Genomic DNA, 16,482 nt, shown 5'->3' with positions numbered 1-16,482 from the left:
ATGACAGGAAAATACCAACTCAATTCTATTCACGGAGGTTATAGGAACCTCCCATATTTTATGCATTATCATCTAGTAAATATTCATACATTTTATAGAACTAGGAAAATGGCTCTTACAGAAGCAGTATCTGTACAGCACACTAAAGGAGCTCTGCTATTAGCTCCTGTTGCAAGGAGACTGCTTCTCATTTATATGTTTTAGGTTCACAGCTGCCAACCGACAGTTACCACAGCGCAAATCTTCAAATTGTGATGCTTCATGGTGTGAGTCCATGGCAGTTCTTTTGGTGACGAAGACAGGATTTGCACTGTGGAAGAGTGGAGTGTAGTGGTGACGCTGAGCAAAAACAGTGGGGCTGACATAGGGAGAAATCAGCTGATATCACCAGGAAGCGTTCTGCTCACAGTGTTCAGAAGAAGTCTCTTCTGGGCTGACTAAAGGAGCTCTCCTGTTGGCTCACGTGGCAAGGATTACTACTTCTGAGCCAGATGTTGTAGGTTCACGACTGGTGACTGGCAGTTACCACAGTGCAAATCTTCAAATTATGATGCTTTGTGCTGGCAGTTCTCTTGGAAACGACTATGGGATTTGCACTGTGGAAGGGTGGAGTGTAGTGGTGACCCTGCACAGAAAAGATGAGGCTGACACGGAGAGAGAGATCAGCTGACATCACCAGGTGATTTGTGGTATGAGTCCACGGAAACTCAACTCTGTAATAAAGACCCCATAAATTTGAATGATACTAATGACTGCATCTACTGGAATTTCCAGACTAACTCATCCAATTGTACTGCCCATTCTTCTCCCATTATGTTTTGCATAGCTCCTTCCAACAGGCTGATAGACAGTTTGAGTGACTCGGTTACCTTCACTCAGGTGGAGCACACCCCCATTGGGCCCCCATTACATGAAGTCAGGTTTCACACCCTACGTAGAGGCCAGAGAGCAGTAAAACAGAACTCAAAGAGATCAAGTGAGTAACTGGACTCCTGACTATGAGGGGATCTCTTCTTCACAGTGGGCTTCACTACATTCCCATCTGTTGAGTACATTTTAAAATGAGTGTGCCCTATGATGTACTGGCACCCCCTCCTTGGTTTGTTCCCTATTTGCACTAGCACAGCTGGAATAGACCCCCTAAATTGGATTTGGTTTGTCAATGGACTGATAGAAGGAAATTTAATACATGAAATGAGAGAGAGAGGTAGGGAGCCTGCACTGAAACAGTGCATTGCTGCACCCACCGCATGATGAATCGCCGCAAGATCCCAAATTAGGACCCGAGCGCAGCAGGTGACACCTCCACACCACATTAGTTCGAATGGAGTGGAGCATTGTGAGTTTTATTACAGTGGCTGGAGTGCCAATCCTGCCACCAACCCCCAAGTTTCCCCTGCAAGTTGGAGGACCTACTTGCAATAGTGCTGCTCTTTACAAATCCAATTAAAAAAATGTCATTATATTTTTCATCTCTTTCTTTGTCAGCTGGCCATTCCATGATTATGTTAATGAGGTCATATTGTCATGATTGTTGTGTTACCCTAATTGAATTTGCTTTGTTTTATTGAGTGTTTACCTAATTGTTACTTTATGTAAGTAAGTGGAATCATTTGCATTATAGCTGTAAATGTGTTAATGCTCTGAGGTCGTTCTCGGTGAAGAACGCTATACAGAAATAAAGGATTGAGTATTATGAGCAGTGCCTGACATTTTGCCTAGTGTGTACATGGGGTCTTACCTGTCTTACAGTCACCTTGGGGCATTAAAAGGTCTTTTAAACATTTACATCAAATGAAAATTAAAAGTTTGGAACTTCTGTATCAGGGAAAAATATGCTGGGCAGTGCTTCTAACACAGAACAAACTCTGACAAAACACTGAGTACAAAATAAAAATGACAAACACAGTTCAGCTCCAGATGAGGATGCAGATGCTGATGGAAGGTGATAAATGAACTGAAGTCCCAAGTGAACAGCTTTCTGTATAATATGTAATGTTTTATTCACCCTAATGGGGTGTAGGTGAAGAACTGCAGACATTGGGAGCGCACTGTAGACAAAGACATTTACCAGCTCAGACCAGAGCACATGCCCATCAGGCTCAGAACACAATCACAAATTCAGAAAACTGTAACACTCAGGGAACTGTATTTGTAATCTGATATTGGGATGAAGCGTTGACACACTAAAGACACACAATTTTAGCTTCTGACAGAGTCCTGTGGCTCAACTTTAAAGTCTACACTATACCTTATTTCCCCCAGCAACCCCTGCGGCAGCACCTGAAGCTGCCCAATGGCAAATTACTGCCAAGGCTGCTGGGATCTGTAGTCTGTTTAAGTAACGCTGCTTACAAATGTATCTTACACTAGCTGTGCTACCTGTCTAAAATGGGTTGAAATCTATGTAATCAATGTCGACCTTTGTGTTAATGTTTGTAGTGCACCATTTATTGGTATACTGTACAGTCATACCACATGTACTTCAGAGCAGGTCATCAAGCTAAGCATGTTTGGGCCTGGCCAGTACTTGAATGGGAGACCATTAAGGAAAAAGTTTGTGTTGCTGCTGGAAGAGGTGTTGGTGAGGCCAGCAGGGGGGCATTTACTCTGTTGTCTGAACATGATGATCCCCAATGCCACAGTGCAGTGATGGGGACACTGAGCTATAAAAATAAAACTGAGGTCCTGACTCTCTGTGGTCATAAAAGATCCCTGGGCATTCTTCGTAAAGGAATGGGTTGTATCCCACTGTCCTGGCTAAACTGCCCACCATGGCCTAGTCTTTAAGGCCTCTTTTCATCCTCCATCTCTAGCTGGCTATCTATTTCTATAACTTTTTCACCACCTAACGTGTGATGAGCATACAGGTGCAAAATGGCTGACGTTGCATCATCCAAGTGGTGGTTGAAGTGACACCCTACTCACTATGTAAAATGCTGTGAGTTGTGAGCTATATCAATGTAAAGAATTATTATTATTATTATTATTATTAATCCATTTGAGTTCATGGCATAATATCCTCTTTAATAAAACCCCTGTGTGCATCCAAGTGTCCGTGTGTCTTCTGGTGAAGTGCACATTATGGCACGTGTTCAGTCTCTTCCTGTGCATTCCCTGTGTGTGCAGAGAGAGAGAGACACACACAGGTGCGTGCGCGTGAGAGACAGACAGACAGACACACAGGCCCGCGCGAGAGACAGACACACACACACACACACAGGCGCAGGCCCGCGCGAGAGACAGACACACACGCACGCACGCACGCACGCACGCAGGAGAGACAGACACGCACGCACGTACACACACACACACACGCAGGCCCGCGCGAGAGACAGACACACACACACAGGCACGCACGTGCATTGTTGCAATGTTACTTTTCTTAGTTGTTTATTAAATTACGGATTTTTCAAATGTTCATTTTTTTCTCTGTGCTTAAAACTCATTAAAAAAAGTGTTTTTAGCGGCGGGTCGTAAGGCTATAGCGAACTCTTGCAGTGTTAGTTTTCTCTGTTGTTCAAGGTTTTCTTAGTGTTATTTAATGTTTTTACATTTAGTTTACTATTATGCTGTGCACTCAATGGTATAATTAACTATATTTGTGCTTAAAAACTTAAAAAAATATATATTTGCATACAGTTCATACGGTCTGGAACGGATTAATTGTATCTACATACAATCCTATGGGGGAAATTACTTTGGTTCACGACCAAATCGGGTTACAACCAGAGTTTTGGAATGATTTATGGTCGTGAACCGAGGTTCCACTGTATTACTGTCAGACAAAATTACAGGCATTTTACGGAAATACAAACCAGTATTACTGAGAGGGAAAATTAAAGGCACACAATACAGTGACGCATATTACAGCCACATACAAAGACCCTTGCCATTTAATATAGACTGTTCCTACTAATGTTTATGCACTACTGTTCTAGCGGCCGTTATTGTAACGGGCTTAATGTCTAGTAACGTAATAACTGGGTGAATTCTACTTATGTAGAAGTCCATTTAATGGATAGTGCCTTTCTTAAGATACAGTATGACATGTTCAAGGCATCCTGCCACAATATGGTCAATAGAACAACTGACCATATATCCTGCGTGCTGGGTTATCTCTTATATATATTTCTCTTCTGGTTCATCCTGCTTCCACTTCAAAACCGGTCTCGCCCACACGCAGCCGACACAGCATTTCTCGATTCCTATTCAACCTCTTCCAAAGATAACTCAACCTCCTGGCCATGGACCATACTGTTTTAAAATACACGGGCACATTTATCACCAAATCTCTCCACTATACACTAATACTTCTACCTCTCCGGGATGTGGACAGTTGTATGTTTTTGACACAGCACAAGCAACTGAAGTATGCTTACAAAATAAAGCAAACTCTGCATGCAGTGAAAATTTACTTCTCCAGCTAGATTCCATACTCAGAACCATCAACCCCTTCGCTAAATCATACAAAAACATGCATGAAATCGCTCAGTCCAATCCAACAGCATCTGTACGAATGGTTTTCAAGGAAAACCCTCGGCAGGATTTACGACGATACAATGCCCCGCTATGTCACATCAATGTTACAGCGATTTTCGTCGGAGAAGATGGTGAACCCCCTGCCGAAAAGGACATTTGCATCTATCCCAGAGGCATCTCCTGTAAACAGATTTCCACGCTCAATATGAATTGCAATCCTATGGTTTACCCACTTTTATTCCCTTATGGAGACAGTGGCTGGCACAAAGATTTACAGCATATTCCTGATAAAAGAACCGCCAACCGAATCAGGCCTACTCAATGCCAATTTTCCGCATACAGATTATCAATGAGGAATACATTTAGTATTTTGCACTCCAGCGGCAAACTATTCCAACAGTACGTCGTAGATGCGTGTGTTAAAACAGAGGGCGCTCATCTCAACTATCTCAGATTACATCAGCAAGATCTGCGCGTGGAACAGTACAAAGGACTGTCAGACCCACTGCAAGCAAAGGCTGAAAATAACAACGTACGTGTAGGCAAAATGATCATATTACCGTCCACATTTCCAGGAAGTCCATGATACATGCAACAAAACTATTGTTGTACATGGCTTTTTTTATGGTTAGATCTTTTGACTCATTATCTGTCGTCTCCAGCAAAACACCTATTCACAACTGCGTCTTTCTTCTTGATTTCTGAATTCCTTTCTCACCGTTTTCTGTTCCTATTCTTACACCGCTGTATGCTACGTTGGGCGTCAGCTAGTTATTATTATTATTATTATTATTATTATTATTATTATTATTATTATTATTAATGCATGAAGTAATAAAATGCGTTGCATTTGTCATTGTAACAGATAGTGCATCACAAACATGTGGAGATCTAAAATGCATTATAACATATTTTTTCAGATGTGCCATGTGTTGGAATGACAAATGCAATGCATATATGCCATTTGGTATAGGTCTCGTAAAAACTGTGTTAATGTTTAGAATGACAAATGCGATGTATATAATGTCTACAAATATTTGTGATGCACCATCTATTGGAATGACAGAGACATATCTACTGGACAGGCATACTGATACACAGTGCCACAGAGGCTTGTCGTTTTTATTAAGATGATACTGTAATTTTATAGTAGGAGTTCAAAGTTCAGCCAACAGGTCTCCCCTGATTATTTTGCATACTGACCATGAGCTTATAGCGTCAGACCCAGGTAGAAATAATGATATGCAGCAGTTGAACAAAAATAAGCAAATACATCACTGGAATCTCAAAATGTTTCATGATTATTATGTTAACACTACAGTAGTTTGCTTCTGATTTGCAACAAATTGCTCCGGCTCATTGTGTCTCTTAAAACTGTTTACGTGAATAGTTTCTAACTTCAGCGGAGGGGCAGGCTATTTGGTGCATGAATTTTGTGCTACACCAATGACAATCATATACAATATTTACAATATATATTAGCAAGTATTAAACATGTATACACTCTGTTAGTTATGTTAAAATAATTGAATTCTTATGTCTGCCATTTGGAAACGTTACCCCAGAATCCTCTGGTGGGGTGCCATTTTTCCAGGGGTTGGGGTGGAGTGAGAAAAGTGACTAAGCAGGATGGCTGAGCTCTTCAGGTGTCTTCTTTGCCTTTCTAAGGCAGGCTGGTGTTGTCATTGGTGCCGGTAAAGTTCTGGGCCACCTTCACCACCCTCTACAATGCTTCATGACCCTGTGCCAAGCAGGTGCCATAACAGGATGTGATGTAGCCATTAATGTTGGACTGCAGTCTCCACCTGTAGAAGTTCAGGAGACAAATGAAGAAGTGAGATCTGCCTTCAGACATCTGAAGAAGTAGAGAAGCTGGCGAGCCTTTTTGAGAAGAGATGAAATGTGTGTCCACTTCATTTCATCAGCGATAGTCACTCCAAGAAATGTAAAGCTGCTCACTCTTTTAACTGCATCCTCTTCAATGTAGTGTCAATGTCAGGGTGGTCTGCCTTCTGCTTTATGAAGTCTGTGACCATCTCCTTGGTTTTCCTGACTTTAAGGGTGAGACTGTTGTTCTGACACCATTGAGTCAGAAGGCAGATCTCTTTTGTGTAAGCTGGCACATCATTGCTGGTGATCAGACCCATGATGGTGCTGGTATCAGCACAGTTTCATAATGGAGTTGGAGCTGTGCCTGGTCACACATTCAGAGGTGAAAAAAAGAGTACAGAAGATGGCTCAGCCCACTAACCTGTGGAGTGCCTGTGTTGAGGATGTGGGTGGAAGATGTGATGCTGCCAGTCCACAAATGCTGAGGTCTGATGGATAGGAATTCCAAGATGTAGCTGCAGAAGATGGCATTATGGCCTAAATTGAGGAATCTAGTGGTTGGTTTTGATGGTACAACATTGTCTGTGAGAAGGACTCTGGCCTAGCAGTTTGTATCATCCCAGATGTGCCAGGATGTGGTGATATGTCAAACTGGAGATTATCCCGACTACCTGAAATATTCTGCTGAATGTGTTCCAGCAACACCTTCTTAAGGCAGTTTGTCAAGACTGTAGCGAGTGCCACCTCTAACAAATGGTGGACCTACATGGGAATAATGACGCGCATGCAGGAGGCAACCCTGAACAAGGTGACAGTCCATCACAGTGCCTGCTCCCACTCACTGTCACTTAAGAATTGCCAATTTACTGAATGCACAAGTCCTTGTTAAGGTGACAACAGGAGATTTTATTTTTTTAATTAAAAAAAAACTGGATCCATAGATGATGTGCCCATCAGCCTTTCTCAGTAAGCCAATCCATCTGAATTTGTACACCTAATTTAATTTTACCTCCTGAGGAAGTGAATCTTAAAAATGTCCCCCAGATTTTATAAAAATAAATCCGACTGTCTTGGCATGATGCGGTGACATATATGGAGACAGGCAGACATCATTTCGGTTTTATTTATGGGGCTTACGTCAGCTTAGAAACTGGTGGATGGATACTCTTTAAGCTTGTGATGCCTTGTCAGAGGGCCTGACATGAAATGAGGTTTGACTGATTGATAGATTGATTCTGTCAGCCTCAGATAAAAGGCAAGGGCTTTGATCTTTCTTTTTAATGATTATTTGAGTACCTTGCAGTAGGCTTCACAGTGAAAGGTGCTATAAAGGCTGATTGAATGACCTCTAAGAAATTCTGCCAGTAGTCAGACCTTCTGAGCCTTCGTTCAGAACTCTTAATGGGAGTGTGAAGTGGAGCACAAACAGCCTGCGCACGTGAGACCCCAAAGCCCTACAGCAGGGCAAGCCAAACTGTCGTCTAGAAATGCCTTTAAATCCTTCTCAAAATCATTTGTAGATATCTTCAAAAGAAATGAAGATCCCGTATCTGAGCTGCCATCAAGACTCTGCTGCCGGCAGTAACTTCAAAGAGGCTGCGCTGCTTTATTTATTTCATGCTCAGTGTCACAATGAAGGGCACCAAAACCAACAAGGTATGATTGACTGACTGACTTAATGATTGATCAGGACTAGCAACACACAGAGGGGACGTTGGCACACTGGAAAGCACCCGTCTCCACTCAGACACTTAATACGTTACAAAATAAAACATGAAGATGACAAGAGCTTCTATTACCTCAAGGGCTCTGAATTCATCTACTCGTCTGTTCATTTTTATGCCCACTTTATTCACTTCATGGTTTGAAGAGCCTAAGCTCTTCCCAGCAAGAACCAACCCTAGATAGGGTGCCAGTGCCACCTGGGCTCATACCAGTGTTGTATAAAGTGGCCAGCTGGCATACTTGAGTAAAAGCAGAGATGCAGTTCTGTAAAGTGCCATTAATTAGTCCAGGAGAAAACGACTGCTGTAAAAGTTTCAAAGTATCTGATATCAAGTGCACTGTAAAACGTTTCTGTAATTATACAAATATTTTTTACAGTTTTTATTAGTTTACAATATTTAACTATTAAATGCAATGCATTTTAGGAAATAACTTTGATGTAAGAATCTTTATTGTACATTTGGGGAAAAAAATGCAATGGATCCAAGGAGGTCTAACATTTTGCTGATGATAAACTAGTTTGGAATAAACGGCGTCACTCACTCGGTGCACTTACTTGTCCTCAAGACAACATGTCTTGATGTTTGTTTTCCCTCTGAATTTAGTTTGATTATTGTCCCAATATTAAGTCGATTGATTATTTCTGGGAGATATGCCCCTGAGGAAATAATTCATTGGTAATGAATTGGAAATATAAAAAAAACAAAGAAATCTTGTCTTCAGTTAGGACCTCTTTGAGTCAAGAATCAGGCAGGAGGAAACTTGTCCATTGTGTCTTGGATTTTCTCTTAAGCAAATGCAGAAGATGGAGCCTCCTATTAGAGCAACCAGCTAAGGGACATTGCCCTGGGCAGAGGTTGTCAGCAAATAGCCACAGAACACAGACAGAGAGTCATTCTTATTGACAATCAAAATTACGTAACAATGCTGATTTAATCCTGACATTTACTCTGATTGGTTAAAAGACATGAAATGTTTCACACAGCAGGGAGCATGGCCAGCTTATACATATCCCAACACGAAAGTCTCATTTAATTATATTGGTGGTCCTTACAATGCTTTCCAAAACTTCTTGAGTTCCTGTGTGCTGCAAGTCTTACTGGGTACGTGATAGTCAGCCAACTTCTTGAACCATCACCTGGGACCTTCCTGTTCTTTGTTGTTCACTTCATCTTCATCTGGTTTCCTGATATGCTTGAACAAGTTTGTGACATTTATTAATCCTTCTGTTCTACGTCTAAGATAGATGCTATATTATAATGTGAAAGCACTATATTACCCCTAAATGACTATGTGACCCCTAAGTCTAGTTTTTCTTCCACACCATTTACAGCATTATGTGCTTTTCAAAGATATTTCTACATTTTTTGGTGTATTCTTCGTGGCACAGAATTCTATATTTGCATTAAGATCCATTATTTGCATATGGAAATGCCCCTTTTAGGTTAAAGATGCAAATAGCTGCCAGTGAACTCCACAAAACTTTTGCTTAGCAGACACTTTTATCCAAAGCGACTTGCAATAGAGGGGATCTGTTTGGGAACAACTGTAATAGGAAAAGGGTGCAAAATTCATCATCCCAAGTGAAGAGCAATTCCTAGGTTATAAACCTAACAGCTAATATCTGTTAGACAGAAATTCACCAAACAAGGGGGGCTTCAAATGCTTCTTGAGCACATTGAGAGAATCAGAGTTTCGAATGGAGTTGGGTGGCCTGTTCCACCAGCGAAGAGCTACACATGAGAAGAGTCTGGATTGAGATTTCATGCCTTGCAGAAGTTGCATCACCAGACACCATTCGTCAGCAGATCTGAGTGGTCGAGAAGGAGCACAGGACCTCACAAATGTCTCCATATGTATAGCTGTGATTCCACTGACCCTTCTGTAGGCAAGCATCAAGCATTTGAACTTATGTGCTGCTACAGGAAGGCAGAGTAGTGATCTGAAGACAGGTGTGACATGCGCCAGCCTCAGCTGGTTGAACACCAGATGTGATGTTGCGTTTTGAATCAGCTGTAGTGGTTTGGTGACACATGACGATACTCCTGCCATCAGAGAGTTGCACTAGTCCAGCTATGACAAAACCAGAGCCCGGACCAGGAGGTTTGTTACATATTCTATCAGATATGCTCTGATTTTGTAGATATTGTATAGAGTGAATCTGCAAGACTGAGACACCATAGCAATATGGTCCTTGAAGGAGAGCTGGTCATCACTCACCACCTCAAGGTTGCATACCGACTTGGCAGATGTTAGTGACAATGTGAGAAAGAAGATGGGGTCCTAAACAGACAAATGAGCTGGGAAAACAAGAAGGTTCCTTTTTGTGAGGTTGAGCTGGAGATGGTGTTCCTTCATCCAGGTTGCAATATCAGTGAGACATGCAGAGATTCTAGCTGATATTGTGTGGTCCCTCTAGAGGAAATGACAGGTACAGCAGCGTATTATCAGCGAAGAGGTGTATAGGGAGAAGAGGAGAGGGCCCAACACTGGTCCTTGAGGAACCCCTCTACTCTCTTGGTGCACTCTTGACATCTTTCCACACCAGGAAATATGGTGGGATCTGTCCAAGAGGTCAGATTTAAACCACCTGAAGGCAGTTGCAGTGATGCCAAGGTCAGAGAAGCTGGTAAGGAGGATCTGGTGGCCGATCATGTCAGAGACAGTGGAGAGATCTAGCAGGGTGAGCACAGATGACGATGATGATGTTGGTAGCTCTTGCCTACTGTAGGGTTTTGATAATGGTGGGCAAAAGTTGTCTCCGTGGAGTGTCCCTTCTTGAATCCTGACTGACTGTGATCAAGCAGTCTGTTCTGTAGAAATGCCCCCCCACACCCCCATTGAATGCCGGGTTTTTAATGTGGTTGTTGAAGGTGATTTATGGTGATTTGTTTTTCACCCTCCTGTATGATCAGCAAAGCCTTAATGGTAAGTGGGGTCTGAACCTGTGTTACATTCAGTAAGGGGTGTGTGTGATCAGTGAGCAGAGAGGATTAACTGATAGACTTTTGTTTGAAGAAAGAATAAGCAGAAATGCCCAGCACTATCACAGTTTCTTCACAAAATGTCAGAGTTCAGCTGCACCAGATGATTGTGACCACAAGATGGCGACAGAGTTGGTATCACTGCAAGACTCTGGTCTTGTCTTTTATTTAATTTATATCAGGGGTCCCCAGCTCTGGTCCTGGAGGGCCCCAGTGGCTGCAGGTTTTCATTTTAACCCTTTTCTTAATTAGTGGCCTGTTTTTACTGCTAATGAACTCCTTTTCTTTTTCATTTTAATAGACTTGTTTTTTAAGATTTGTTTCACTGAATTTCTTCATTGTTCCTCTGAATTGCTTTACTTCTTTCCTTAAATGGCACCCAAACAGAAATGAGATGTGAAGCGAGTGAACCAACAGAAGACCAACTAAGTCAGGGCTTCAAACTCCAACCAATTTCACTCCAACCAGTTGCTTAACTAGGCTTTGAGTCTTGTCATTAATTAAACCCGTTCTTTAATTCCATGTCTTGTTGCTGCTCTCATTGTGCATACATTTCCAAAATTTTCTCTTTTCTAAAACCACACTGTTAAAATGTTTTGGGGACCTGACCAGATCAGCCTTTCTGAGACCTTGTTGGTCATTTTTTGGCTCATTTTGTATCTCATTATTGTTTGTCTGCTAATTAAGGAAAAAGAAATAAGGGCTCTGAGTCTTCAAGAGCAAGTCAAATAAAATTAATTCAAAAGAAGTTAATTAGGAGCAAAAATGGTCATTAATTAGAAGAGGGTTACAATGAAAACCTGTAGCCACTGTGGTCCTCCAGGACTGGAGTTGGGGGCCGCTGATTTATATAGTCACTGAGCAGATTATTAAGATCATGGTACTAATACTGGGCAGGCCTCTTCTCAAAACAGCCTGAGCTCATGGATTCCACAGGATGGTGGAAACATTCTTATGAGATTCTAATTTATATTGACATGATTGCATCATACAATTTCTGCAAATTTGTTGTTCTTTGTTGACAAGAGTGGAAGCCGATGTGGTCTTCTGCTGTTGCAGCCCATCTGCCTTGAGGTTCAAGTGTTGTACATTCTGAGTTGTTTTTCTGCTCATCTCACTTGTACAGAGCGTTCATCTGAGTTACTGTAGCCGTTCTGTCAATTTGACCCTCTCTGCCATTCTCGTGTGACCTCTCATCGACAAGCTGTTTCAATCTGCCGCTCAATGGACATGCACCATTCTAAGTAAACACTGAGGTGCCTGAGAATCCCAGCAGATCAGTTGTTATAGAAATAGGCCAACCTGCCTGTCTGGTACCATCAGTCCTACCACGATCTTTTCCCTATTTTGGTGTTTGATGTGAACATTAGCTGGAGCTCCTGACCTGTATCCTGCATGATGGTGGGCACTACACTGCTACCACATGGTTGGCTGCTTAGAGAAGTGGATGGAGAAGCAGGTGTACAGCTGTCCCTAATAATTTGCTCCATCAGGATACAAAGCTTGCTGACTTAGTTTTCTCCCCCAGATGTTTTTTGCCACAGTTGGCCAAGCTTACTTTTTAAATCAATAGGAGGCGTGAAGCCCTGCTGGAATATGGGCCTTCCAGAGTTGGAGTAGCTTATATTTATTTCTCTCTTTGCAGCAAGGCTGAAGCCATGGCTATTGAGAAGGAACTTCTTGAGGATTACCGCTTTGGGCAGCAGCAGCTGATTGAGATGTGGGGTCACGCCTGTGCGGTGGCAGTCACCCGGGTAAGTGCACTAGCGAGAGCAGCTTCACTCCTCCACCTGTGGCACACCAGGTGATAACTCCAGACAAAGCTCCCTACTTCATTTGCTGCAAGTTTCACTCCCTCTGTGCCCTGCGCAGGGTTTCAGGTGCCACCCCAGTCCACAGACTTACCTCACATCAGGCCATGTTTGGGCGAGCAAATTCATTTTACCTAAGAAGGGCTGCTGCTCATCCAGCACAATCCACTAGAGGGTGCCATGTGTCCTCTCCTTGCAAGCCCCTACACCAGCATTAAGAGCCACGAAGGGGTCAAGCTGAACTGGCGCTTATTGCTGCCCAGCTGGAGCTCTGCGGCTTTACTTCAGGTCCGTATTCGTATTTTTAGTTAATAGCCCTGTCACCATCAATGCCATTCTGACGTCTCCTACAGGCAGTCACCAAGCACAGCAGTACAACTCCAGCCAGTGTCTCCTGTCTGACTGTATAGGAGGAAGAGGGGGGCTAGGGTGGCCATGCAGTTCAAAAGTAAAAAGCTGCAGTGACTTGGAGTCAGGTGGACCGAGAAGTATTGATGACTCTAGTGTGTGTCTGCTCTTTCATTTGCTCCTGCTTCTTGCACTTCTCTGCAGGCCTTCCCTCTCAGTTCTTTCACCAAGAAACAGCCGACGGTGCTGGTGATCTGTGGACCAGAGCAGAATGGCTCAGTGGGACTCGTCTGTGCCAGGCATCTTCGCTTGTTTGTGAGTATTGCTTGAACCTCGCTGATTTGGTCTGCTGCCAGTGAGAGCGACTAGCGAATGCCAAAACATTGGCGGAGCTGCCTTACACAATGGAGAAGGCCGAACAGGGAGATGTCCATCATTGTGACTATCAGCCAGGCAGATGCTCTCTTTTTCACATTCCGTTCTGTTTGGTTACTGGGGATGAGCATCTCGCGCACATGCTGTCTCCCACGGGTGCAGTTTCCCGTAATTCAGAAGGCAGCAGTCTGGACAAATCTGGAGAGAGCAAATGCAAGCCGAAGTCTCAGGACACCCAGTTTAACTCCAGCATCAACCTAAAAATATGCTGCAGCCCCCCCAGTGAAAGTCAGCTTTTAACTCAAAACATGCCATGGTCTGTGACTACAAGTCTGATGTTAGCCCTAAGTGAGCCGTGGCCTTCTATTGACAGATGACTTTTAACTCCAGATGAGCTGTGGCCTCCTAGTGAAAGTCCATCTGCCCATTGTAAACATGCTGGAGCTTACCAGTGGATGACCAGTGAAAGACGCTTCCTACACTATCTGTACCCTAATTTTAAGATTTAACTCCCCATTTAACCCCCCATCTTAGCAATAACTCTAAATTAACCCTTAAAATGCTTCAACCTTCTAAACAAACTCCAGGATTAATCATTATATTACTGCTTTCACAAAGCCAACCACAGGTTTAACCCACCAGGTGCAGTGACCTCCCAGTTAAACACCATAATAAACAAGCTAAGGTATCCTGTTTAACCCCAGTAATAAACTCAAAAACATTGTGGCCACTCAGTCAAAGCCCACCCATGTTCTATAATCTCTGGATGCGTTTACAGAGACTATAAAAAGTGTTCACCCCCTTGGAAGTTTCCAAATTATATTAAGAACATACGAAATCTGACAAACGACAGGAGACCATTCAAGCACGTTCATTTAGATAATAGTTAAGTTTTCCAAATATCTCATTCAGACACTTCTTAAAGGTTGTTAACGCTTCAGCTTCAACTTCATGTCTCAGTAGTTAGTTCCAGAGTCCCACAACTTCTTGTCTAAAGAAGTATTTCCTAGCTGCAGTCCTAAATGGTCTTTCCCTTAATGCCCGCTGGTGTCCTTGAGTATGTTAAAGAATTCTGCTGGATCGTTTTTATCAATGCCTCTGAGAATTTTGAAGACACAGTGTCCTCTGCTAGGGACTAACCAGGTTTAATTCTCTGAGTTTGTCACAGTAGGACACATCCTTAAGTCCGGGGACATACACATGACTACTCTCCTCTGCTCAGCTTCAAGTGCTGCTATGTCTTTCTTGTAGCGTGTTGACCGGAACTGTACACAGTACACCAGATGTGGCCTAACTGGTGTATTATATACTGGTCACTGGTGTGAATGTCTCTGACCACACAATCAGAAACAGACTTCATGAGGGTGGCCTGACAGCCTGACATCCTGTAGTGGGCCCTGTGCTCACTGCCCGGCACCCTGGAGATCGATTGGCTTTTGCCATAGAAAACCAGAATTACCAGGACCACCACTGGCACCCTGTGCTTTTCACCCTGAGCACATGGCGAAAGGGTCTGGAGAAGCCGTGGAGAACATTATGCTGCTTGTAACATCGTTCAGCATGACCAGTTTGGTGGTGGGTCAGTGATGGTCTGGAGAGGCATATCCATGGAGGGACGCACAGACCTCTACAGGCTACACAATGGCACCTTGACTGCCATTAGGTATTGGGATTAAATCCTTGGACCCATTGTCAGACCCTATGCTGGTGCAGTGGGTCCTGGGTTCCTCCTGGTGCACGACAATGCTCAGCACCTTTTATTGGCTAACTGAACAGATTACAATATGCAAGTTTTTGAGGCAACTCAGGCCTTCCATTCTTTTGACTACTGAGTTGCCTCGAAAGCTGGCATGTTGTAATCTGTTCAGTAAGCCAATAAAATGTGTCAATTTGCTTGACTTCTCATAACAATAAAATGTGGACACATCCAGGGAGGTGAATGCTTTTCTTAGGCACAATGTGCCAGCTTACTCCACAGCCCGTTTCTCTTCTTAGTTTTTCACCAACATTTACCAAACTCTTCACAAGTCAGCTTCCAGAAGTGGGTGGTCTCAGCAGTGAGGTGTTGAATAGAAATCAATCCTGATGAAATAGTTAGGACTTTTGTCCAGAGAAATGGAATTGGGGGGCTATGGAGGGGTGAAAATTTCTCTCAGATTTCATCCCTTGGTGCTACTGAGGCATAGCACAGAAAATGCAGCTCAGCCACGGGACGGTGTTCATTTCATAGTTACGTATTTAGTTTTAGGCCATCGTCTTCTTTTCAGGTGCTTGAGGAGGAGAGATCTCTGATTGCTCTGTAAGATCATTTATTTGGAGGACAATCTAAGAAAGGCCTCAATTGGGAATAAACTTATAAATACAAATTAATACAAAATATGATGCCTTGAAATGGCAGGTGAGCACAGAAAGGAAGGAAGCAGATTTTAGTGTGGAGCCCAAATCGTTTAGTTGTGAGGAGCCATCATGCAAGCTAGCCTGGAAGTTAATGACATAAGAAGGGATTTTTTGGGGGGGGTTTGCTGGGGTGTAGTGGTCTCCTCCAGCAAGTGTTTTGAGTTAGCGTGTTTGCCCCTTCTTCACTGAGCGATCTCCTTGGCCGTTCTTCTGCCATGATTCGGCCTGCTGTGAGTTGGTCAGGCCCCAAGATTTACATTCTCAGCCAACAGCTGTTAATAGTTTTGAGCACTGGGATTAGTGGGCAACTGAAGTCATTAATCATACTGGTGGACAGCTCTTTTGTCCCACAGCCAGCTTGGTCCAGCCTGCTCTCACTCCTATAACACAAAAGTAAACCCACAGTGAATGCCACCAGTGCACATAAGGACCCATTTCCTACAGGTGTTGGCTGATGCTGAACCCATACAAAAGGGCAGCTAGCCAAGCTCTCTGTTCTGCCAACCTGGAGTGTTCAGCCATTTGTACTC

General features: G+C 43.2%; 1 protein-coding gene across 1 annotated transcript in view; it reads left to right on the top strand.

The window, feature by feature from the left end:
* Window positions 1-16,482, top strand: part of yjefn3 (YjeF N-terminal domain containing 3) — a 60,084-nt gene that overhangs the window by 31,448 nt on the left and 12,154 nt on the right. Inside the window, exons 2-3 of the mRNA XM_039766670.1 lie at window positions 12,667-12,775; window positions 13,385-13,495. Of these exons, the coding sequence (XP_039622604.1) occupies window positions 12,667-12,775; window positions 13,385-13,495 (220 nt within the window). The remainder of the gene's footprint in view (window positions 1-12,666; window positions 12,776-13,384; window positions 13,496-16,482) is intronic.

The sequence above is a fragment of the Polypterus senegalus genome, chromosome 10 (assembly GCF_016835505.1).
Source record: "Polypterus senegalus isolate Bchr_013 chromosome 10, ASM1683550v1, whole genome shotgun sequence".
Lineage (NCBI taxonomy): Eukaryota > Metazoa > Chordata > Cladistia > Polypteriformes > Polypteridae > Polypterus > Polypterus senegalus.
The sequence above is the reverse complement of the archived record's forward strand: the minus strand, read 5'-3'. Positions and strand labels throughout refer to the sequence as shown.